This window comes from Hyaena hyaena, unplaced genomic scaffold (assembly GCF_003009895.1).
Source record: "Hyaena hyaena isolate Hyena2069 unplaced genomic scaffold, ASM300989v1 scaffold_9, whole genome shotgun sequence".
Lineage (NCBI taxonomy): Eukaryota > Metazoa > Chordata > Mammalia > Carnivora > Hyaenidae > Hyaena > Hyaena hyaena.
Window position 1 is genome coordinate 3,240,251 of NW_024080641.1, and position 23,435 is coordinate 3,263,685.

Genomic DNA, 23,435 nt, shown 5'->3' on the forward strand with positions numbered 1-23,435 from the left:
CCATGCGGGGCTCGAACTCACAAACCCCCTGTGAGATCATGACCTGAGCTGAAGCCGGACGCCTAACCGACTGAGCCCCTCAGGTGCCCCACAATTTTCTAAAGTAATCTCCACACCCAGTGTGGGGCACAACCTCACAACCTCGAGGTCAAGACTAGCATACTCTACAGACTGAGCCAGCCAGGCACCCTACACATTTTTATTTTGGAGAATTTCAAGCTTACAGAAAAAAAATAGTCCAATGAATATTCATATATCCTTTGTCTAGATTCATTAATTTGAAATTTTGGCACATAGGCGCACGCCCTGTCTCTCATGCGCGCGGGCGCGCGCACACGGACACGCGCGCACACACACACACACACATTTTTTAGCTAAACCACTTTATAGTTTGTCCACCCAGATCTTTAAATCAATGCAGGGAAAATTTTTGAGAACGAGTGGGCCGGATTCTCTTAAACACTTCCTGCATATAAAATGCCAAATATGCACAAATCCCTTACACCAAAAGATTAATTCCAGAGGTCTGGGCCACTTGAAAATTTCTATATTTAAATCCAAATGTTCCCAGGGTTAAATAATGCCAACTAAGGAAATAATTATTGCAACAAGGCCATGCAGTAAGTTCACTTGTTTATCGTTGAGGCCGATTGCATTTTGCACATACATTTGTCCAGACTCTTCCTTCAACATGCCCTCCATGCTACCCCCACCAAGAGGGTGCAGTGTGAACTCATCTTAATTTATATTACATTTAACATAATATAAACTATATATAATTATATATAATTCAATGACCCTATTTCCAAATAAGGTCGTATTCTGAGGTTTCGGGAAGAACATGACTTTGGGGGTAGGCAAAAACGATTTAATCCAGTATTGGTACCACTGCATCTTCTGAAATGTATAACAACATATGTAGAAATAGCTATCTCTGTACACGTGTGGAGCTAGCTAATTAGCTAGCTCGATAACAGAAGTTTGGCATTTGATTTACAATAATTTGGCAGAGTTGGGGACGGTCAGTGGGTAGAAATATGGCTTGGCTATGAGTTTACAATTCTCTTTTTAACGTTTATTTATTTTGAGAGAGAGAGAGAGAGTGCACGAGCAGGGGAGGGGCAGAGAGAGAAGGGAGAGAGAATCCCAAGCAGGCTCTGCATTGTCAGTGCAGAGCCCGATGTGGGCCTCGAACTCATGAACCGTGAGATCATGACCTGAGCCAAAACCAAGATGCGGATGCTTGACTGACTGAGCCACCCAGGCGCCCCTGTAATGTTTTTTAAGATTTTATTTTTATCGGGGTGCCTGAGTGGCTCAGTGAGTTAAGCGTCTGACTTCGGCTTAGGTCATGATCTCATGGTTCGTGGGTTCGAGCCCAGCATCGGGCTCTGTGCTGACAGCTATAGCTCAGAGCCTGGAGACTGTTTCAGATTGTGTATCTCCCTCTCTGTCTGACCCTCCCCGTTCCTGCTGTCTGTCTCTCTCTCTATCGGAAATTTAAAAGAAAAATTAAAGATTTTATTTTTATTAATTAATTAATTAATTAATTATGTTTATTTTTGGGAGAGAGCACCAGTGGGGGAGGTACAGAGGGCGGGTGGACAGAGAATCCGAAATGGGCTCTGCACTGACAGCAGAGAATCCAATCTGGGGCTCAAACCCACGAACTGCGAGACCACGCCCCGAGCCCAAGTCCTACGCTTAAACCGACTGAGCCACCCAGGCACGCCAAGATTTTGTTTTTAGCAATTTCTGCACCCAAGGCGGAGCTCGAACTTACAACCCCAGCAGCAAGAGTTCTGTGCTCCTCTTTCAAGCTAGCCAGACGCCCCTCCCATCTTCTTTCTTAAGGCCGAATATGAATAGGTGCCATTCTAAGAATAGACCACCTTTTGTTTATCCATCCATCCGTTCCGCAGACATTTGGGTTGCTTTTTTACCTTTCGACTAGTGTGAACAAGGGTGCCATGCACACGGTGCACAGCTGTCTCTCTGAGACCCTGGTGAGGCCGCGGGATATACACCCAGGGGGTAGGTTGCTTCTTTGGCAACAGCTAATCTGAACAGCTGCCAAAACTGAGACTTTGTCACTTGAAAGGGGTGGAGAGCGGTTAGTCGCTAGATCAGGCCCCTGGGTTTAGGGATTACATAATTACCTCCACCCAAGTGGCCCCCCAGCCTTAACCACCTCTCGGCCCCACCTGCCCATTAGGATTATCTGGGGACTGTTTCAGCAGCTATAGCGCCTGGGCCCCACCTTCCCAGACGGATTAATTGGTCTGGGGTGGAGCTGAGACATTGGGATTTTCGCAAAATGCTCCCCAGATGATTCTAAACCCACAGTCGGGGGCACCTGGGTAGCTCAGTCAAGCCCCCGACTTCGGCTCAGGTCATGATCTCATGGCTCATAGGTTCGAGCCCTGCATCGGGCTCTGTGCTGACAGCTCAGAGCCTGGAGACTGTTTCAGATTCTGTGTCTCCCTCTCTCTCTGCCCCTCCCCTGCTCACGCTCTCTCTCTCTCTCTCTCTCAGAAATAAATAAAAAACATTTTTAAAAAATTAAAAAAAAAACTAAAAGAGGGGTCCCTGGGTGGCTCATTCAAGCATCTGACTTTAAAAAAAAAATTTTTTTTTTAAATTTTTAGAGAGAGAGAGAGGAAGGGAAAGCATGAGAGCATAAGCAGGGCAAAGGGGCAGAGGAGGAGAGAGAGGATCCTGAGACGGCTCCACCCTCAGTGTGGAGCCAGATCTCATGACCCTGGAATCATGCCCTGGGCCGAAATCAAGAGTTGGACGCTCAGGGCGCCTGGGTGGCTCAGTCAGATGAGCTTCTGACTCCTGATTTCAGCTCCAATCATGAGTCCAGGGTAGTGGAATCCAGCCCTGCATCAGGCTCTGTGCTAAGCATGGAGACTGCTTAGGATTCTCTCCCCCTCTGTCCCTCGCCTCCCTCCCTGGCTCTAGCCAGTGCGTGTTTGTTCACTCTCTTAAAACAAAACAAAACAAAAAACAGGTGGGGGGACACTTGGGTGGCTCTGTCGGTTAAATGTTGGCTCTTGATCTGGGCTCAGGTCATGATCTCATAGTTTGTGAGTTGCAGCCCCGCCATAGGGCTCTGTGCTGATGGCTCAGAGTCTGCTAGGGATTCTGTCTCTCCTTCTCTTTGCCCTGCCCCTATTTATGCTCTCTCTCAGAATCATAAATAAACAAACTTTAAAAAAAAAGTAATAAACTATCAGAGTTGGGGGTGGTCAGTGGGTAGAGGCAAGGAACTGAATTTGCCTGAGTTTATAATTTTTTTTACGTCTACTTATTTTGAGAGAAAGAGAGTACAAGAGGGAGAGCAAAGGAGGGGCAGAGAGAGAGAGAGAATCCTTAGCAGTCCTGAACTGTCAGTGCAGAGCTGAATAACCGGACAGGAACTCATGAACCTCCGGGAGATCACATAGGCCTGAGCCAAAATCAAGGGTGAGACACTTAACCGACTGAGCCACCCAGGCGCCCCAAGATTATAATTCTCGGAAGTTGGGGGATAGATATATGAAGGTTCATTTCACACTTCCCTCTATTTTTGTATATGCTTGAATTTCTCCATAATAAAAAGTTTTTTAAAACCCTCATTTTAATGTTTCAAATCCCAAACTCTTAAACTATGCTGTGCTACTTTCCAACCCTAGGGAAGAATGCCAGTAACAGGATCAAATAATCTCTTTGTGCCAGAAAGATGCGTGGAAGTCTGCAGCCGAGCGCTATAGCAAACATCTGTTGGATAAGACTTTGGAAATAAACACTTGCTGAGTTGTCTTATATTATTCAAGTGAAATGTGCATGGGGCATAGAAATAAAAATAAAGGGGGTCAGACTATTTTGAAGAGATAAAACTGATCCTTAGCATTAAATGATTTATTAGTTAGTATATTGACCTTGAAATGACCCTGACAATACATGGCATGTGGTCATTTATAGTTGGTTAGCGAAGGACCTGAGCTATTTCCTGGGAGTATGCAGTAACTCTCGTAAAAGGAATCACTTTGTGGAAAAGGCCGGAAAATAAAGCAACCTGGTCTATAAATTATTTTCTCCTGGACTTCTAGACTCATTAAATATCTAAAAGGATTCCTTTTTGCACTCCTCTGCACTTATACTTTTATAAAGCCTACAAAGAAAATTTAATGTAATGTTATGTTCTCAAATTTGGGGGTATATATGTTTTTGAACTTCTTTGTTAAGGTGAAATTCACCTTAAAAAAGAAATTTACATACCTTAAAATTAACCATTTTATTTTAGTTTTTAAAGTTTATTTTTTGAGGCAGAGAGTGGGGGCAAGGTAGAGAGAGAGAGAAAATCTCAAGTAGGCTCTGTGCTGTTAAGCCCCGATGTGGGGCTTGAACTCATGAACCTTTCAATCATGATCTGAGCTGAAATCTAAACCCAGGTGTCCTTAGTTTTATAAGTTTATTTTATTTTTAAGGTTTATTTTTAAAAAGGCTTTTTGAATGTTTATTTTTGAGAGACAGAGAGAGTGAGTCAGAGAGGGGCAGAGAGAGAGGGAGACACAGAATTCAAAGCAGGCTCCAGGCTCTGAGCTGTCAGCACAGAGCCAGATGCAGGACTCAAACTCATAAACCATGAGATCATTGACCTGAGCAGAAGTCAGAAGTCAGATGCTTAACTGACCGAGCTACCCAAGTGCCCCTAAAATTTATTTATTTATTTATTTTGAGAGAGAGAGAGAGAGAGACAGAGAGCGCAAGCAGGGTGGGAGCAGAGAGACAGAATCCCAAGCAGGCTCCTCACTGTCAGCCACGAACCATGAGATCACGACCTAAGCCGAAGTCAACAGTCTGATGCTTAACCAACTAAGCCACCCAGGTGCCCCTATTTTATTTAGTTTTGAGAGAGAGTATATGCATGTATGAGGGAGTGGCAGAGAGTAAGTGAGGGAGAGAGTCCCAAACAGGTTCCTGGCTGTGAGCACAGAGCCAGAGGCAGGGCTCCATCCCAGGAATGCTGAGCTCATGACCTGAGCTGAAACCAAGATTTGGATGCTTAACCGAGTGAGCCACCCAGGTGCCCCCAAATTAACCATTTTAAAGTGAAACAACTCAGGGGCACCTGGCTGGCTCAGTTGGAAGAGCGTGCAACTCTTGATCTTGGGGTCATGAGTTCAAGCCCCATGTTGGGTGTAGAGATTACTTAAAAAGAATAAAATTTTAAATATAAAGTGAACAATTCAGTGGCGTTTGGTCCACTCATGTATTGTGCAGCCACCACCTCTTTCTAGTTCCAAAACATTTGCATTACCTCAAAAGTGGTAGTATTGCATCTAGTAAAATTCCAAGGCTGCCATGACTTTGCTGTGCACACAATTCCCAAACTGGAAAAGTTCAGTATTACAGTTTAATATGACTTAGTATAGACAGTTCTTTCCATTACTTAAAAAGTATAATTTGGGGGGCGCCTGCGTGGCTCAGTTGGTTAAGCGTCCAACTTCGGCTCAGGTCATGAGCTCATGGTTCGTGGGTTTGATTCCCGCGTCAGGCTCTGTGCTGACAGCTCGGAGCCTTGAGCCTGCTTCGGATTCTGTGTCTCCCTCTCTCTCTCTCTCTGCCCCTCCCTTGCTCATACTCTCTCAAAACTAAAATAAACACTATAATTTGGTTCATTAGATCGTCACTTATTACCCATAGTCAGGTTGGTCCCTGTGCTATCATCCTATCATTCCTGGTCCCTCGCTCCAGTGCCAGGAACAACCCCGTCATTATTGTGATGCCCAAATAAGTGCCAGCAAACTTTCAAAATGCCCTCAAGGGAGCCATCCTCTCCCGGTGAGAATCTGTTGACAACCAGAAAGGGGAAAAAAAAAAAAAAAAAAAGCACAGGAATTTCCCACAGTATGTCCCAAAATGTCCTCTAGGGGGCAACATCATCTCCTTGAGAACTAGGTAGACCCATGATCTAGCCTGGACTTCCTTATCTTCCATTTCCCAATAAATCCAGGGTTGGATTAGCAAGGAAGACAGAAAATAGCTGTTGATTGGCAGTGAGCAAGATATCATGATGAGTCTCTTTGGCCAATGGTCTCCTTTCTTTCCTAGTTGTGTCCACGGGCTGGAGCCAGCTTCTATCGTTTCTTCCACACTGTGTCGTGATGTCTCTGTACGGCCAGACTCTGTAACTAGAAAAATTAAATCTTTTGCCAGAATAATGATGCTCCCAGAGTAGAAAGAAATAGGTACCGGGAAGCACTGGTCACTTATGGGCATCAGAAAGTTTCCATCTCAGGAAAATGCAAGGATCTGCCAAGCGTGGAGACATTTTGGAGGTCCGGACGAAGAATTTTGGGAATAATGGGCAAGCTGGTAAAACCTGCAACCTTCCTCCACAACCCCCCCGCACCCCCCCCCACACTTAGCACACATGGATGTGCGAGTGCGCATGTGGCCACACACACACGCACACACAACATCACAATGTTTGGTAGTTCTGTTAGAATATAAAAATTTTTGGGGGGGCACCTGGGTGGCTCAGTTGGTTAAGTGTCCGACTTTGGCTCAGGTCATGATCTCACGGTTCGTGGGTTCAAGCCCTGCGTTTATTTCTGAGAGAGAGAGAGAGAGAGACAGCATGAGCAGGGGAGGGTCAGAGAAAGAGGGAGACACGGAATCCGAAGCAGGCTCCAGGCTCTGAGCTAGCTGTCAGCACAGAGCCCGACATGGGGCTCAAACCCACGAACCAGGAGATTATGACCTGAGCCGAAGTCGGACGCTTAACCGAATGAGCCACCCAGGCGCCCCACTCTGTTGGAATTTTTGAGGCAATTTGTATCATGATCAGGAGACTTGCTCTCACTTATCAGCCGAGAAAGCTCTAAGGGATGCCAAAGAAGGTTTCCTAGAAATATTGCCGAAGATGTATTGCCAAAGACCGCCATTTGGGTCTTCCAACCCAGCCATCCAGGGGGTTCTCAAAAGTGAAAAATATGCTACAATTTACTTGTGTGTTCTCCGATTGATGGGCATTTAAGTTGTTCCCAGTTAGGGTCTATTTTGACTCGTGCTGCTGTGAACATTTCTTTTCATGCCTTTTGGTACACATTTGTTGGATATATACATTTGGGTAGAACTGTTGAATCACAGAGTAAGCTCACTTTTCGGCTGCAGTTGATACTGCCAAGCCATTTTATACATCTCTACTCCGGTCACCAAATGCTTGGAGGCTTTCCCACACCAAGCAATTCTGCAGCCGGGGGATACCAGCTTAAGTTTAATTCCAACCTGATGCGGTCTATCTGGAGTTAGCATGAGGTCCCATTGGTTAAGAGCTCATTCCCACAAGATTGCGCGTCCCCAGCTTCAGCCTCAAATTGGAAGCACTTCTGATTGGTTACAAATCAGACGTTCCCACAACCCATTTGTTTCCATTAATTTGCTACAGTGCCTCACAGGACTCAGGAAAATAGTTCACTTGCTACACTACTGGTTTATTACAAAGTATATGACGGAGTACTATGAACCGATAAGGGGCGCCTGGGTGGCTCCGTCCATTGAGAATCCAACTTCAGCTCAGGTCACGATCTCATGGTTTATGAGTTCAACCCCATTATCAACTCACTGCTGTCAGCACAGAGCCCACTTCGTATCCTCTCCCTCTGCCCTTCCCCCACTCAAGTGCGCATGCATGCGCACTCTGTGTCAAAAATAAAACATAAAAAAAAAAAGAATATGACTCAATTTAACTCATTAATGAGCAAACCAACAAAAAAAAAAATCTGGTTCAAGTTGGAGATGAAAAGTGTGTATGTACAAAAACAAATGCAGGAATTAGGTTGGAAAGTTTGCTACACAATTAACACTATTCAAGGTTGTCCTTTCTACCAGAGAAAAATCCTTTGAGAATCTTCCAGAACTTTTCAGAGTCCAGACCCCAATCAACAATTGCACAGTAAGTCAAAGTGACATTTAGAATGTTAGAAGGGCGGGGATGCCGGGGCGGCTCAGTCAGTTAAGCATCTTGATTTCAGGCTCAGGTCATGATCTCACGGTTTCATGAGTTGAAGCCCTGCACGGGCTCTGGGATGACAGTGAGGAGCCAGCTTGGGTTTCTCCCTTTCTCTGCCCTTCCCCTGCTTGCGTTCTCTCTGTCTCTCTCAAAATAAATAAAAAAATAAACTTAAAAAAGAACGTGGTAGGCAAGAAATTCGTAGGCAATGTTCGACAGTGGTCTGGTAAGACACTGAAAAGCATGGAGAAACCTTCCTGCCTCATGAGACTTGTTGACCTTTCCATTTTTCTCAGTACCTGAGAGCAGACGGCCCTCTAGAATTCTGGAATGGCCTGCTGAAGCTTCAGAAATGGCCAGCTGGAGGCCACAGCTTGAAAGGACAGGGTGCTGCCCTCCATGCGGTCTATGGTTTGGGCCAGGGTGTTTCACCCATCATTGGAATACAAGGGGTTCAGAACACAAGGCACAGAAGGGGAAAGACAATTCGCAGTGCTTTCCTTTCTGTTCATATAACCCTGCTCTTCTAGTCTTGTGTTAAAGAAACCTTTTGGGGGCACCCAGGTGGCTCAGTCGGTTAAGCATCTGACTTCAGCTCAGGTCATGATCTCATGATCCGTCGGTTCCAGCCCCGCATCAGGCTCTGTGCTGACCAGCTAGCTCAGAGCCTGGAGCCTGCTTCGGATTCTGTGTCTCCCTCTCTCTCTGACCCTCCCCTGCTCATGCTGTCTCTATCTCTCAAAAACAAATAAAACATTTAAAAAAAAAGAAACCTTTTGAACAATTTTGTTAAAAGCATGTGCCAACATTTTATTGCAATGATGCACGCGAGGGGAAAAAAAGTCCCTTGTAGGGGAATTAGAAACGTATTCTTGGTATGGACATTTTATGGGAGAAGAGAATGGCTACATAACCATCAATAAGAGACTATAGATCCAGAAAGAAAGTAAAACTAGATCCAGAACATAAGAAAGAAAAGCTTGAAGATTCGGAGTTTTGACTGGTGGGCAAGTCAGCTGACAACAGAGTAGGCCACTAGTTGCTCAGAACAAATTTCATTACCTTCAAACTTCATTTGAAATGGCTTAGTTTTTATCAGGAAAGCTAATTACTTCACTGAAGGAGATTGTTGTAAATTACTCACAAAAAGCTGGTGTCCCAGACTAGTTTGGGGACACTTTTTTTTCTTTTAGGGTAGGATTTATAGACCAAGGAATTGGGCGCCTTTACCTCCAGATTTATCTTTCATGCTGCTCTGGTTTTCTTTTTGTTCCCGGAACCTAAATGGTCATACCTAGTCAGGGTCTGAAATAAGCATTTCCTTGGCCTGGAACATTCTCTTCTTCCTTTAAAAAAAAATTTTTTTAACGTTTATTTGTTTTTGAGAGACAGAGAGAGATGAGGCATGAGTAGGGGAGGGGTAGAGAGAGACACAGAATCCGAAGCGGGCTCCAGGCTCCTAGCTGTCAGCACAGAGCCGGATGCAGAGCTCGAAGTCTTCGACCATGAGATCATGCATGACCTGAGTCGAAGTCGGATGCTTAACCGACTGAGCCATCCAGGCGCCCCTCTTCTTCCTATCTCAACTGAAACAACGCTGTCCTGGGCGCCCTCCAAAATCCCCCATATAATAATAGAGGCTCCCTTTTCACTTCCAGTTCTTTTCCCCTGGGGTATTATCGGTTTTTAAGTTCCAGGAAGCTAGAAACTGTTCCCATCGACCATCAGAGAACTAGGCACACTGTACAAAGAGCTCATAAAAGCACAGAATAGGGGCGCCTGGGTGGCTTAGTCGGTTGAGCGTCCGACTTTCGCTTAGGTCATGATCTCGCGGTTCGTGGGTTCGAGCCCCGCGTCGGGCTCTGTGCTGACTGCCAGCTCAGAGCCTGGAGCCTGTTTCAGTCTGTGATACCCTCTCTCTCTGACCCTCCCCTGCTCACGCTGTCTCTCTCTCTCTCTCCTAGAAATAAAACATTAAAAAAAAAAAAGCACAGAACAGAAATCCTTGGCTATAAATAGGACTGAACGAAATGCTGCAGTAGGCAATGGAACGCCAGCACTGATTAAAATTCTTGAGGCGCTCTTTACAGCTAATACTACGTTCTTGAGACAACTATTTAGACGCCAGGATTCAGTCTGCATCCATTAAACGAGAACCGTAGTTCCTTTCAGTGTAGCCGTGCGGATCAAAAGAGCTTATTATAATGGTCGTTTGCACACCGTTTGAACCAGAGCAGTCGATCCCACGTGTACCATTCATCGTGAGCCTTCCCGGTACCCACGCTGCAAGTCCTTCAACTTCCCGGAGGCAGTACCAAGGTCCGCCCCTCTTGCACCGCCCCAGGGGACGTCACCGACCGAGGTTTCTAATGACGTCAGCTCCGGACCTGTTAGGCTCCATCCTCCCGTTCTCCGGAAACCTTCAACTCACGGCACCCGGCCTCCAGCTTTCGGTTATTTTTTTTCCTCCGTAGCCCGAATTCTCTCCCTCCCATGCTTCCACCTAAAACTTTAGTCTCTTCCCGCCTTCCCTCAAGCTGGTAATTTCGGTTCTTCCCGCTTGCGCTCGGGTGCACTTCCCCGTCCTTTACTCTGTTAATCGCCTGCCGAGCCCCGCCCTTCAGCCTTTTCCGTCTACATTCCTCTTTCGGCTAGTTCCGCCTCCTGCCACCCACCTCCGACGTCTCTTTCGGCTCCTTCCGGATCGTCGCCGTTCCTTGCTTTTGCCCCCCGACGCCTCCTGGTCCTCTTCGGCCATCTCCGGCTCCCGCGGCTTTCCATCCCCTCTTTGGCCACACCCCCATCGCCAACCTCGGCTCTTTCCGTCTCTGCCCGTCTCCCGCCCCTCGGCCTTCGGCTCTTTCCGCCTTGCCTCGCCCTCACTCTCTCCCTTCGGCTCTTTCCGCCGGCCTTCGGGAGAAGCCCTGCGGGCCTCTCCTCCACGTGACTCGGCCTCCGCCTCCGCCTCCCAGTGCCCCCTCCCACCTCGCCCTTCCTCCCGCCTCAGCCTCTCGGCTCCTCCAGGCCGAGCCGCCATTTTGTGTGAATTTCTGACTGCGGCGGGGGCCGAGCAGCCGGGGCACCTAGGGCAGACAGACAGTCGGCCCGTCTCCGCGGCCCGTCTCCTCTCTCCCTAAAATCCTTTTTTTTAACCTCCCCCCCGCTCGCTCTCCTCTTCTCCCCTCCCCCCTCGCTTGCTCCATCGCGCGCGGCCCGCGCTAATTACATCCAACCACCCACCAGTGTCCGTGTCCCCCGGGTCCCCCGCCTCCGGGCCCGCGGGGGAGGTGTGTGGGGGGGCTCTCGCCGCGATGAGGGTCCCGCGCCCGTGAGCGAGTGACCCCAGGGGCGGGCTGCGGAGAAAGGCGGCGAGCGGCTCGCCGAGGCCTAGGCCGCGCGGCCTACGCGGAGGTCGGCGCAGAGGTGATTCCGAAACCGAAAAAATATATACCCATTCCTATCAGGAGCCCTCAGAGCTGAAGTGTGCCCCTCCCGCCACGCCCAAGCAGTCCTTTTTCGTGCATTAACATCCCCTCCCCCCCAAAGGAACTATGGAGGCCGCGCCCGGGACCCCCCCGCCGCCACCATCAGAGTCGCCGCAGCCGCCATCGCCGCCGCCGCCATCAACGCCTTCGCCTCCTCCGTGTTCCCCCGACGCCTGCCCGGCCACCCCGCACCTCCTCCACCACCGCCTCCCGCTCCCTGACGACAGGTCAGGCCCCCGGCCCGGCCGGGGCAGCGTCCCCGGGGGGAGGAAGAGGAGGAGGAGGAAGGGGGGCGGCCGCCATGTTGGGCCGGGCCGCGGAGGAGGAGGAGGAGGAGGAAGGGCGGGGTCGGTGGGTGTCTCTCGCTCGCTCGCTCTTTCTCGCTTGCTTTCTCTCCTGGCCTCATGCGTTTCCCCCCCCTCGCGGCGCTCGCCCGCTCTCCCTCGCTCTCGCTCTGTCTTTTTTGGGCGCCATGCTGAGGGGAAGGTGAGGAGGCGCCCCCCGGACCCCGCGCCCGCCCGCCCGCCCTGGGGAGGGGGCGCTGGGGGGGGGCTGCGGAGGCCCACGGGGGTCCTGGCTGCCCCAGCGCCCGGAGCTGGCAGCCACGGGCCCGCCTGCCCGTCGCCTGGCTTCGGGGAAGGGGATGGGGGAGGGGCTCCCGGACCCTTTTGGGGGGGAGGACCTCGAGCAGTAACCCCGCTCTGAGGGGTTTGGGAGTTGGGGGTCTCCCAGCCTCTAGCAATATCCTTTCTCCTGGGGGAGGTGTGCCCTGCCCTACTTGGAGAGGTACCCTAGTTTCCTTAGATAGAAAGTGGGGGTTCAGTTCTTGCTCCATCCTTCTAGTTGGGGGCTCCTTTGGGTGGGGGCTCTCGCACTTTTTTTTTTTTGGCGGGAGGTATTTCCTAGCTAATAACTGGAGGGCAAATTTGGCCGGGGGGGGATCTCTAGTCCTTTTGATGGAAGCCCCTGCCTCTTTTGGGGGGGAAGCCCCTTCCCAGTGTTTTTCTTTGAAGGCAGGGGTCCTCTCGTTTTTCGTAGGTAGGTGATGCGTTTTTGGCGAGGGTGGTGGGGGGGTGAGGTTTGCTTTCCCTGCCTTAGAGGGGAGAGGAAGTTGGTCTCTTCTTTCTCATGGGGTTCCCTCCTCTTTCGGGCTAAAATGGGGCGCCATCCCTTCCGGGAGAGAAAACGAATTTTGGGTGTTTTTTTTCGTGCTTTGGCAAGGGGTGGAAGGGAGCGCCCCCCCTTCCCCTTTATGAAGTGCGAAATGGGTTTGCCCCACGCCCTTTCTGGAGGGTGATAAAGGGGCCAGCCTGGCGCGTTTTAGGGCGAGGCTGGGGCCCCTGTTTCCCCTGCTCCAGCAGAGGGTTGGGGTGCAGGGTTTGCCCTCCGTTTCCTGGCGGGGCAGGGGGAGAGGGGTCTAAAGAGTGGATTTGGGAACGGAAGGAGGTTTTCAGCCGGCAGGAAAGCCAGTCTGCGAGGGAGTGGGGGCGGGGAGGGGAAGAGCTCGCGCTGGCCAGATGGCCGCCCGAGCAGCCCGGGCTGGGGAGTCGCTTGAGGACCCTCCCCTAGGTAGGGGGTCCCCGCTAGGGCTTCCCTGCCAGGCACCACGGCCCCTTCCCCCCACTGCCACCCCCCCTTCTCCCTTTCTCCTTCACAGACCATACTTTGCCTTTTAAAAGAAATGCCACCCACATTCAGAGACACAAGTGCCGCAGTTTGGTGAGCTTTTACAAACCAAATTTTTTTTTTTATTTTATTTTCTGTTTCGTTATAATTAAATGTATCGTCCTGGGACTCGCAGCCCATCGCAGCCTGACTCCAGTTCAAGGAAATAAACAGATTAGCAAAGGTCTGTGCGCTCAGCCCACGTTGGGCTTCCGGGGCCCCCTCTTGGGGGCAGGTGCATTACTCAAAGGTGCTTACACGCTTTATTCGGCCTCTAAGGAGTTCTCTTATGTCAGAAGTGTATGTCTTACAGTGGGTTGGGATGGTAAGTAGCCTCTTTTATTGAGTAATTCAATTATCTCCCTCTTTTTGCCCCTTTTCCTGCCTGCCTTACTCCTGCCTTTAGACCAAAGTGATGCTTGAGTGAATTGATATGTTCGAATCAGGATTCTAACCCAGGTTTGAGCCCTTTGTAGACTTGCACATCCTTTTGATCTTTAATTTTTTTAAAATTTATCGTACACAGTTTTGTCAAAAAAAAAAAAAGCGTTACTGTAACATGACAAAAACTTATGTAAAAGGCCCCTGTGTTTTCAAGCCCTTGGTATCCCTCCATTTCGATCCATTGCTTTTGTCTCCAGCCTTCATCTTTGAAGAAAGTGGATACTTCAGAGGTCCATTTATAGGAGACGAGGTTAAAACTGAATTTGTTTGATGATACTTGTATTTGAGTTAATGTTCTCCCTCCCCCCCCAAAAAAAAGATTGTGGTTCAAGTAGATGCAATTTTCTCATTTTACTCCAATGTCTCTTATGGTGATGGACGTTTAAATTAAGCAAGTCATTTGTAAAGTACTGTTTAAGCACCAAATCTGTAAAGTGTCAAGCCCCAGTCTCTCCCCGTCTCCACTGTTCCTTTGTTCGAAAGCACATGCCTGACCGTGAAAAGTTGATGCAAACGTGTTAACATTGCCCAGTCATGGTGGAGAGAGCACTTCCTCCGGCCCCCAGTCCCCCCTCTGCTTCCTACACATACAAGGAAAAAACAGCACCAGAAATGACTTGCAGAACCAAACACTTGTACTTCTGATGTGTTTTACAAGCATAAGTTCTTCCGTTAAAAGACAAAACACAGTGAAGTTCCATTTTCCCTCTCGCCCAGTTTTGGTCCCTGATGTACTTTGGTCGAGAAAACTTTTGGACACACGGCCCCTTCCTCCCCCGTCCCCCCCCCCCCAAAGATCCTGTTTTTCCTTCTTTCCATTCTTGGGGGGGAAAGTTCACTTAGGATGAGATGAGGAAATGTTAATTGCAGCTCAGTGGGCCAGTTGTTTTACTCTTCCTCTCAAAATACTCACAATGTAACTGCTGTGAAGTGGCCTTAGGTGTGTGTAAAGTCAATTGTGGGAGGAACGACTGTCCACACTGTACAGTATCCTGCAAAAAAAAAAAAAAAAGTCTCAAGCACAAACTGAACACACTCTCCAGTGCGCAGGGTCAGCCGAAAATGAACTGCCTTTACTTGAAGTTTTCCATCCTTGGTGAAATTCCTTCTCCAGGAGCCAAGCGCAGACACTGGCCGCTAATATCAAAATCAGTCCCAAGTTTCAAGGGCGACTGAGTTGTAGAAGGATACTTGTTTAACTTTACTTGAAAAGAAAGTGTTAAGGAAATGGGATTTCTTTTGTAAGTGAACATTGTAGCAATCGTTCGTAGAATTTAAAAACATTTCCCCAAACATTTAACAAGTAGTCAGGCACAGCAACACAAGGGTTTATTATTTTCTTTTCCCGTTCTCGAAGGAATCTCATCCCGGAGAAACCAAGAAGCCCCAGTAATGATTATGTCAAACTGTATTTCCGTAGTCTTTGTTTTTGAAATGTCACAGTACTGCCTTTTTCCCCCCCAAACTGATGTACCAGCACTAGTTAAAATTCAAATTAATGGATGTTGCAAAATAAAATAAAGGGTGTCACTCAGAATCCCTGATTTAACAGCAACTCTTAGCTGCTTGCAATCTTTAAAACGGTTTTATTCTCTGGGGAGAGGTTTAATCTGAAGCCAAATACAAATTCTCCCAGAAGTACAACCAGTTGCGGCCATGAAAATACGGGTATTCCGGTCACAAAACCCCTTTCTTTTTTATCGTCTTCCAGATTTGTTCTTCAGAAGAAAAAGACGATTCCCCAAAAGGGTTTTTCTAATTCGGTCTGTCCTGTCTCCAGATAGGGTTTCGATTCGCTCAAGTTTTTGAATTGTTGACAAGCCGGGATTTGTCAGTAGAGTTAAGACACTCCTGCGGCTCTTGCTGAGCCAGGAAGGCTGATCCGAAGTGGAAACTTGTTCTGCACCTGTGGAACTGAAGGCTTCCCCAGCTGTTGACTACCTGGCAAGTTAGAGACGAGCGGTTGAGTCTGAGTTTGTGTCCGTCCAGTTGAATGTAGACAATCTCATATTAAGCTGGCTTAGCGATTTATTTATTTATCGCCACGCTTTATTTATTTTCGAGAGAAAGAGAGCGCACGAGCTGGGGAGGTACAGAGAAGTGGGCGGGGGGACAGAGGATCCGAGGCAGGCTCTGTGCTGACAGCAGAGAGCCCAGTACAGGGCTCAAACTCGCGAACCGTGAAATCATGCCCTGAGCCAGAGTCAAATGCTCCACCGACTGAGCTGCCCAGGAGCCCCGTAATTTATCCATTAATAATTCCTCCGCCTCCACTCTTTTTCATCTTTTCCCTTCCCTGGTAGGGGAGGAATGGATGTGAGCCAGTTGCCTTACCCATTGTTTGCTTCTCTTAACGTTGTCGTGGCCGTTGAGTCCCAGGAACCATCTCGGGTAGAAAGCCAGATCCAGTCAAAGCGAATACCTGTGTGGTGAAAATCGCTAATTATTTCCAAGCCTCCATGGAAAGCTTCAGGTCACACCGTACTCCGGAGAGCCTAGCTTTGGTCCCTGTGAACAGAATTTGCTAGGACCAGAGTGACGGGTTCTGACCCAGGGTAGGAAGTTGAGTGACAGAATAATCCCGAGCAAACAGTAAGCGAAATGGCTGAGTTCCCCAAGAGAGCAAGGGGCTTGCCTTTACCTTGGCAACATAGCCCCTAACACAGTCGGAGAGAAAAGGCCGGTTCCTGAGGTTCCTGGTAGTTGGTATTTGATAGGCCGATTCAGGCATCTGGGGGAGCAGTCCGCTCCTCGGAGGCAGGACTCCGAATAAGTGATTCGAGGCCAGTTTCATAATTAACACCTAATGGAAGGAGAGGAGCAGCTGCTTGTTCGGGGGGCTTATAACGTGCATTTGGTGAGGGTGAAACGGGCTGGCCGCGGGGAGCCAGATCGCCTGGGTTCGGCTCTCCAGGTGTATCGGCCTGGCCTTTGCCGCGGGACTGTTCTAGTCCTGATGGTCAGTGAGGATGGCCGCCTGGAAACCGCAGCACAGCGTTTCGTGGGGGTATTTTTGGTTTTTTGGTCTTCGCAACAAAAGGAGATTACACAGGCAGTCTTAAAATTCCGGACTCTGTCGGCTGATCGCAGTTTGAAGACGCGGCCCCCTCGGTTGGTGCGCACCTCGTTGCGGCCCACGGCCCTCGTTTCCGTAGAATCCCTTTTGATTCCAGTACAGGATGTCTGCTGGGAGGGCCGTTTGCGTCCCTCAGCCACGTTGCTCAGGACGGAGAATCGCTTGTATTTTTTCTTTCCTCCTCTTGTGTGTTTCTCTCTCTCTCTTTTTTTTTTTTGGTGACTTTGTATCTGTGTGAATTGGTGACTCAGCTCCCTCTGTGTAAGGCAAGTGTTGACATCTTTTGAACGCTGGAGGTGGCCACAGGATAGGAAGAAACAGCGTGGGGCTCTGGAGATAGATAAGACTGTGTCCTGGCATGGGCAGGACATCACCCCCCCCACCCCCCCGCCATAGGATGCCTGGCATTTGGCAACTCTTGGTTTCTTTATCTTCTTGCTGTCCCTCCCACAGAAAAGTTCTAAATTAAATATATTGCCTGGTATGGAAGAAAAGAACAACATCTGGGTTTTTAAGGGAGATCCGTTTCTCTTCCACCCCTAGGTTTCTAGCCAGTTTATTTAATTCCCAGCAGCAGATTGGGGGTGAAAGTAGGTGGAAGCCATCTTAAGGCCTTTCTCGCTTGCTCAAGGTCATGGCAGTGACCTGCCTGTGTTCATCTTTTACAGTTAGGGTGCGAGTCTTGCTGCCACCTTGGGCCTCTGGAGAACTGAGAAGGTGGGGCTGGAGCACCCCACCCACTGCGGACTGGTCTCCTCGCCCTAAGCAGGCCGTCTCCCTCCCCCCCTCTAGAGCCTCCGAGAGACGAGCAGGGCCTGTCCAGCTCCCAGGACTTTCCTGACCCCTTGATAGTTTGGCTGAGTCTGTAAAGGGTTTGTCCAGCAGTCAGGCCAGTTACTGGGCTTGGCTTGGAGCAGGAAAGTGTTCAGAGTGTGCAAGGAGCTCTTTTCTCTCGATGACTTTATTTAGAATTGGGCGAAGTTTGTTTCTACCTTTGCCTGGCCTCAGATTTCCTTCCCACGCCTGACACCTGTGGCTTCTGGCCATGGTTAGGGGTTGCTGCCGATCTAGCAGCTCCGAATCCCCAGCTGCAAAGGAGGTGCCTTAAAAATGAGTTGTGAGGTTAGGCTGAGCACTTAGCTCCTGTTGTCCCTGTTGGGTCGTCCCAGAAACTGTCAACTCCTAGAAGCATAAAGCTTAGTACAGCACGGATTCCGTTTGTTCCCTTTAAACCCGGGTTGATCCTCTTGTGGTAAAGAGACTGTGGGGAGTGGTGGACAGCGTGGACTGTAAGGGTCAGGCCGACTGTACGTGACCTGAGAGTCCCTGACTGCTCATCTCCCCAAAGGTGTGGCAGTGTCTCCGGTGAAGGTCAGAGATTACCTGCCTGGGACCTTCTGAGTGCTCCCTGTGTACTAGCTCACCCCAGCCCTATGCTGAGAATTTGAAACAGAAATGAAGTCACTTGTCCAAGGTCACAGAACTGGTGGGTGTCAGGGCAGAGTTTGAAACTGGGCAGCCTGTACCCAGACCCAGGCCCTATACCTATAGGCTGTCCTGGACCTGATATTGATATTTTCAAACTGCAGTGTGCAGCCATTAGCAGGATATGGAGTCTATTTATTGATTTGTCTCCTTCCTGCATTTGAAAAAGGAATGGAAGAGGAGAAGAAGCAGAGTACAGTGGAGTTTAAAAGGTACTTTGTAAAACTTGTTTGCGAGAAACATGAAGGAGACTTGGGTCAAGGTCAAAGTTTAAAAGCTACTGCTGGTAGGACGTGTGGGCAATCTCTGGCTCTCTGATCCAAGCCCGCCCACTTGGCTTTTTTTTTTCCTAAGTAAAGTTTTATTGGAACATAGCCACACCTGTTAACTTATGTAGTCTGTACTGCTTTTGCGCGAAACAGCAGCATTGAGTAATTGGGACATACTGTATGGGCCACAAAGCCTACGGTATTTATTCTTCGGCCCTTTAAAAAAGGGTTGTTTTGTTTTGTTTTGTTTTTTTAATTTAGGTAATCTCTACCTGCAACATGGGGCTTGAACTCAACGACCCAAAGCTCAAAAGTTCTGTGCTCTTCTGGCTGAACCAGCCAGGCACCCCCACCCTTTGAGCCCTTAAAGAAGAAGGTTGCTGGTATGAGGTGCCTACTACCTGCACCGGAGCCATCGTTATTCTTGTTGTGGCAGAGGTGGTGGGAGAGGGTGGAAGGGAATACAGGTATCCCCGTTAAAGGAATTGGCCCCAAAGATGCCTGGCTGGCTCAGTCGCTAGAGCGTGCAACTCTTGATCCCGGGGTGATGAGTTTCAGCCCTCCTCTGGGTGTAGAGATTACTTTAAAAAACAACAACAACAAAGGTTGGCCTCAGGGAGTGGGGGCCCTCCGTGAGCTGGCGCAGCTCATCAGCCCGGTGTTTCACTCCTTCCATTGCTCGCAGAGGCCAAGCCTGGGCTTTCGACCCTTTCAATCAAAGGGATTTTCATTCATCAGAAGTAACGGGAGACTTGTTGAAGCTAGTATGGAGGTGGATCGCGGCTAACACATCCCTGTTAGGGCCCAACCCAAGGGAGCTGGGCCCAGATATGAGTGTCACTTGGCTAATGTCCATTGCAGGTGGCTTGGGTTATTGCTGTCCTCATTTTCTTAACAGACACCAGGACTTAGATTTCCTTGGGATTTCAGGCCCTGCCATAGCATGAACACCCAAGCCATCCTGGGAACCGTAGCTTCTTGGCAAGGGGAGTGGCCCGCATCCCAGGGATGCTGACTGGTGGCCACTTTCACTTCGGTTGCTGTGTGGATCACGTATGGGCTCTTGGTACTCTCTGGCCTATCCAGAAGCCCTCTGAGCAAGAGGGTATGGAGAACTGGGGCCAGTGCTAGGTCTGTGTAGAACATAGCACATGCGCTGAACCTGGCCTGGCGCTGGGGGCCGTTGAAAACTCAGGTGACTGCCAGCCTCTTCTCTATCCTCCAGAAGCCCACAGTTGACTGGAAGTTAGCAAAGAGTTGCATACAGATGATTGCGGTTCTTTTGTCCTTTTCCTTTTTTTTTTTTTTTTTTTTATGTTTTTTATTTATTTCTGGGAGAGAGAGCCTGAGTGTGAGCAGGGAAGGGGCAGAGAGAGGGGGAGACACAGAATCGAAAGCAGGCTCCAGGCTCTGAGCTGTCAGCACAGAGCCGGATGCGGGGCTCGAACTCACGAACCATGAGATCATGACCTGAGTCAGTCAGATGCCTAACTGACTGAGCCACCCAGGGCATCCCTTCCTTTTCTTTCTTCTTTTTTTCTCCTTTCTTTCTTCTCTTTTCTTTTCTTTTCTTTCTTTCTTTCTTTCTTTCTTTCTTGTTGTTGTTGATTTATTTTGAGAGAGGGAGAAAGAGAATCTCAAGCAGGCCCTGTGCCGTCAGCACAGAGCCCATTGTGGGGCTTGAACCCACAACTCATACTCGCGTTCTCGCTTTCTCTCTCAAAATAAATTAACGTGTTCAGGAGCAGTGTTCAGAGTGGGTGGGAGTGACCAAGCCGCTGTCCGGGCGGAGGTGATGACCCTGCACTCCGTGGGACTCTAGTTTGCCAGGATTTTTCGCAGTCAGCTTGCTTGAAGCTCTCCAGAAACGCTCTGCTAAGAGGCTGGCGTGCTTGGACAGACCCTAGCGTGGGCGTGCCGCACTCCGGGAGGAAGCGTCCCTTCTGCTGTTGGACGACTTTGGAGTCTCCTTCCCTTGGAATGAAGCCCATTGCTCTCTGTCCATCTGAGGTGAAGACCCTTTACTTGGGTTTTCTCCAGGATTCTTTGGGCCTTTCTGTGCACCTCTTACTCCATTAACCAACCAAAGTCTTTGCTCGGCTTTTTGAACGCCTCGTTCCCTTTATTTAATCTTGGAAGGACTGTATCTGCCCCGTGTCTGTGCTTGAGGATGGTGTTTCCTCCCGGGCCGTGCTACGTACTTGATTTACAGCGGCGTCAGCTACGCACTTGATTTACAGCGGCGTTGGGAAATTCTTCCCATGAGGATTCGGTCCTTCCCTGAGGTTCCGTTTCTGGCTTCACCTCCCAGTTAAACCCGGACACGGATTTCGCCCAGTGTCTTAATACCTTGCCTTGGTGTTTCTTGGAATACCGTTTCATTTGCTCAGTTTTCTGTACGTCTGTCTTCTTTTTGGCAGCCCGGTGCTAAATTTCGGGATGGGAATTTTGGTGGTTGGCATGTTGAGTTAATTATTCTCTTGCAGATAATTTCTCATTCTCTAGGGTCGAGGTTGAGAGTTGGGCCTGGAGGCAGAGCGCCCAGGACCCGTTCCAGTGTTGGTGTGTGCCGCGGCCGTCTAGGCAAATACCTTTTTCAAATCCCTGAGCCTGTCTGTGAAATGGGGATACCAACGTCTCCCGAGCCACGTGGGTCTGTTACTGCGTCTCAGGGAGAGAGGAGTGCGAGTGGGCTCAGCAGGATGGTGCCTGGCGTGCAGGTTGCTGCTAGACGGTGTCCGTGAGGAGTACTTCCCACCACTTTCGGTGTCTGAGACCCGAGGTGTCCAGGCAGGTTTTGTCGTTGGGGTAATCAGGGCTGAGAGGTAAGGCCTTCATGTGGGGTGATGGAGCCCCCCCCCCCCCCCGCCCCAGGCTCCAGCTCTGCCTTCCTCAATAACCTCTCCTCATCTTGCTGAGGCGGTCCCTACTCGAGGTATCTTTTTTTTTTACCTTTTCGAATTAGGGACATTTCTTAGCATTTTTGTGAGAAAAGCCGTCATCTACCATCACCTGTTTTCACAGTTATCTACATTTTGCCAATTTTGGTTCATCTCGCTATATTCCCCATCTGCCTTGAGTATTTTTAAAAAGTTTTTTAAAATATTTACTTTTGAGAGAGAGAGCTAGTGCAGGCAGTGGAGGCGCAGAGAGACAGGGAGACACAGAATCCAAAGCAGACTCTAGGCTGTCAGCACAGATCCTGACATGGGGCCCAAACCCATGAAGCACGAGATCAGGACCTGAGCTGAAGTCAGATGCGTAACCGAGTGAGCTGCCCAGGCGCCCCTGCCTTGCATAGTTTAAAGCAGATCCCAGATTGCACCTCATTTCACCTGCAAATTCTTTAGTGCATATTTCTAACTTAAAGATTTTTAAAACTGTATTTATTTGTTTTAAAGTAGGCTTCATGGGGGCACTTGAGTGGCTTAGTCGGTTGAGCGTCCAACTTCGGCTCAGGTCACGGTCTCATGGTTCGTGGGTTTGAGCCCCTTGTCGGGCTCTGTGCTGGCAGCGAGCTCAGAGCCTGGAGCCTGTTTCGGATTCTGTGTCTCCCTCCCTCTCTGACCCTCCCCTACTCAGACTGTCTGTCTCTCTCTCTCTCTCTCTCTCAGAAATAGATGAAACATTTTTAAAAAATAAATAAATAAGTAGGCTTCATGCCCAGTGAGGAGCCTAATGCAGGACTTGAACTCAAGACCCTGAAATCAAGACCTGAGTTGAGATCAAGAGTCCAATGCTTAACTGAGCCACCAAAGATTTTTTTTTTTTAAATATAACTACAAAGCTGTAATCCTATATAACAAAATGAGCAATAGCTACTTAATATTTCAAATACCCAGTCCAAGTTCAGATTTCTCCATTTTCGCCTGTGTTGACTTCTGGCTGTAGCTGTGTTCGTATCCGGGTCCCAGCCCTGGACTGGCTCTTCTGCTCACGTTCAAGTGAGGGGTTCGGGGTACTGGTGGTCGGGCTTCTCTTCTCCCCTAGTTGGTTTGCGCTTGGCTGCTCGGGTGGGGTGGTGTCTGTGACATGGGCGCGTTACCATGGAGATGTTGCGATGTCACAGTCTGTTGTGATGACACCCGAGACTGTTGAGGGGAAGGGAGCCATAGAGCTCATTTGCTCTTGATTTCTGGTCGATGAACCTAGGTAGTAAGGACACTGAAAAACATATGCAAGACCCAGAGGTTTATTTCAAGAATTTCCTGCCTCCGCAAATCCCTCAGTGAGGTGCCCCCCACCCCCCCACCCCCCCGAGGCGCCTCCACCTCGTTGGAAAGCGAGGGAAAGCCTCTGTGCCTTTGCTCCCACTAAACAACTGTCCCACACGGTCGGATTTGGGGACTTCTGCATTTAGGCCTGTCTTTAAACATTTGAAGAGGCAGAGCCTCCCTGTAATTTTTGTAATTTTGTCCCTAGTTAATGGGTCATTCAGAGCCTACCCAGGCAATTTGTTGAGCGTTTGAGCAGTTAATGGTTATAACCCTGACCTTCACATTAACCTAGCCGCCTCTTGTCAAGGGCTCTCATGATCTTCAGGTAACAGCCACTGCTCCCACGAGTGTCCATCTTCTTTGCTTTTCCCCCCTACCCCTTCTCTTGGTTTGTAAACCAGATCAGTCTGCAAACCCAGGCCCCTTTCAGCTTCTGTCCAACTCTGTTGTCTAAAAAGTTTCCAAGCTGGGAAGCTTTGTTTTTTTAAGGGGCCCTTGTCCATTCTTCCTGGGGCTCAGCTCTCCCTGCGCCTCTCCCGCCTGGTCAGCCACTCGGTACCACCTAGATTAGGGCAGAGGAAGGGGACGTGTTGATCTGCCTTCTTTGTCAGCAGGATTTGTTGGGAGAGGATAGCACGTGCTCGGTCGGGCCAAGTAAAGCGGGGAGCGTGTGGGCCGCGGTTAGCAGCGACCCCCAAGGAGAGCTGGTGTAGCTTCTCCGTAGGGAAAGTGCACCCCAGCCGGTTCAGGATTACCCTTAAATCTGGTAGCTACATTTTGTCTGGTACT

The 23,435-nt window shown here is 49.2% G+C and overlaps 1 protein-coding gene and 1 long non-coding RNA gene across 7 annotated transcripts in view; one reads left to right on the forward strand and one right to left on the reverse strand.

Annotated features, from left to right (window-relative positions):
• Nucleotides 1-6,037: 6,037 nt before the first annotated feature.
• LOC120241017 lies at nt 6,038-22,427 on the reverse strand. Of its 2 annotated transcripts, none has more exons than XR_005530815.1 (3): nt 22,268-22,427; nt 15,934-16,021; nt 6,038-6,182 (listed from the first exon to the last, which is right to left on the reverse strand). It is a non-coding gene; the product is annotated as an uncharacterized LOC120241017 (long non-coding RNA). The 2 variants fall into 2 exon arrangements; XR_005530814.1 differs by lacking the exon at nt 6,038-6,182 and adding an exon at nt 15,170-15,540.
• Nucleotides 10,401-23,435, forward strand: part of ZC3H4 (zinc finger CCCH-type containing 4) — a 41,859-nt gene continuing 28,824 nt past the window's right edge. For 2 of the 5 annotated variants that reach the window (XM_039245895.1, XM_039245920.1), the window contains exons 1-2: nt 10,401-10,458; nt 11,552-11,717. In XM_039245895.1, coding sequence (XP_039101826.1) covers nt 11,557-11,717 — 161 coding nt within the window. In that variant the 5' untranslated portion in view covers nt 10,401-10,458; nt 11,552-11,556. Of the gene's footprint in view, nt 10,459-10,995; nt 11,429-11,551; nt 11,718-11,891; nt 11,977-13,147; nt 13,210-23,435 lie in introns of those variants that run through there. The other 3 variants (XM_039245901.1, XM_039245908.1, XM_039245913.1) reach the window with 3 other exon arrangements.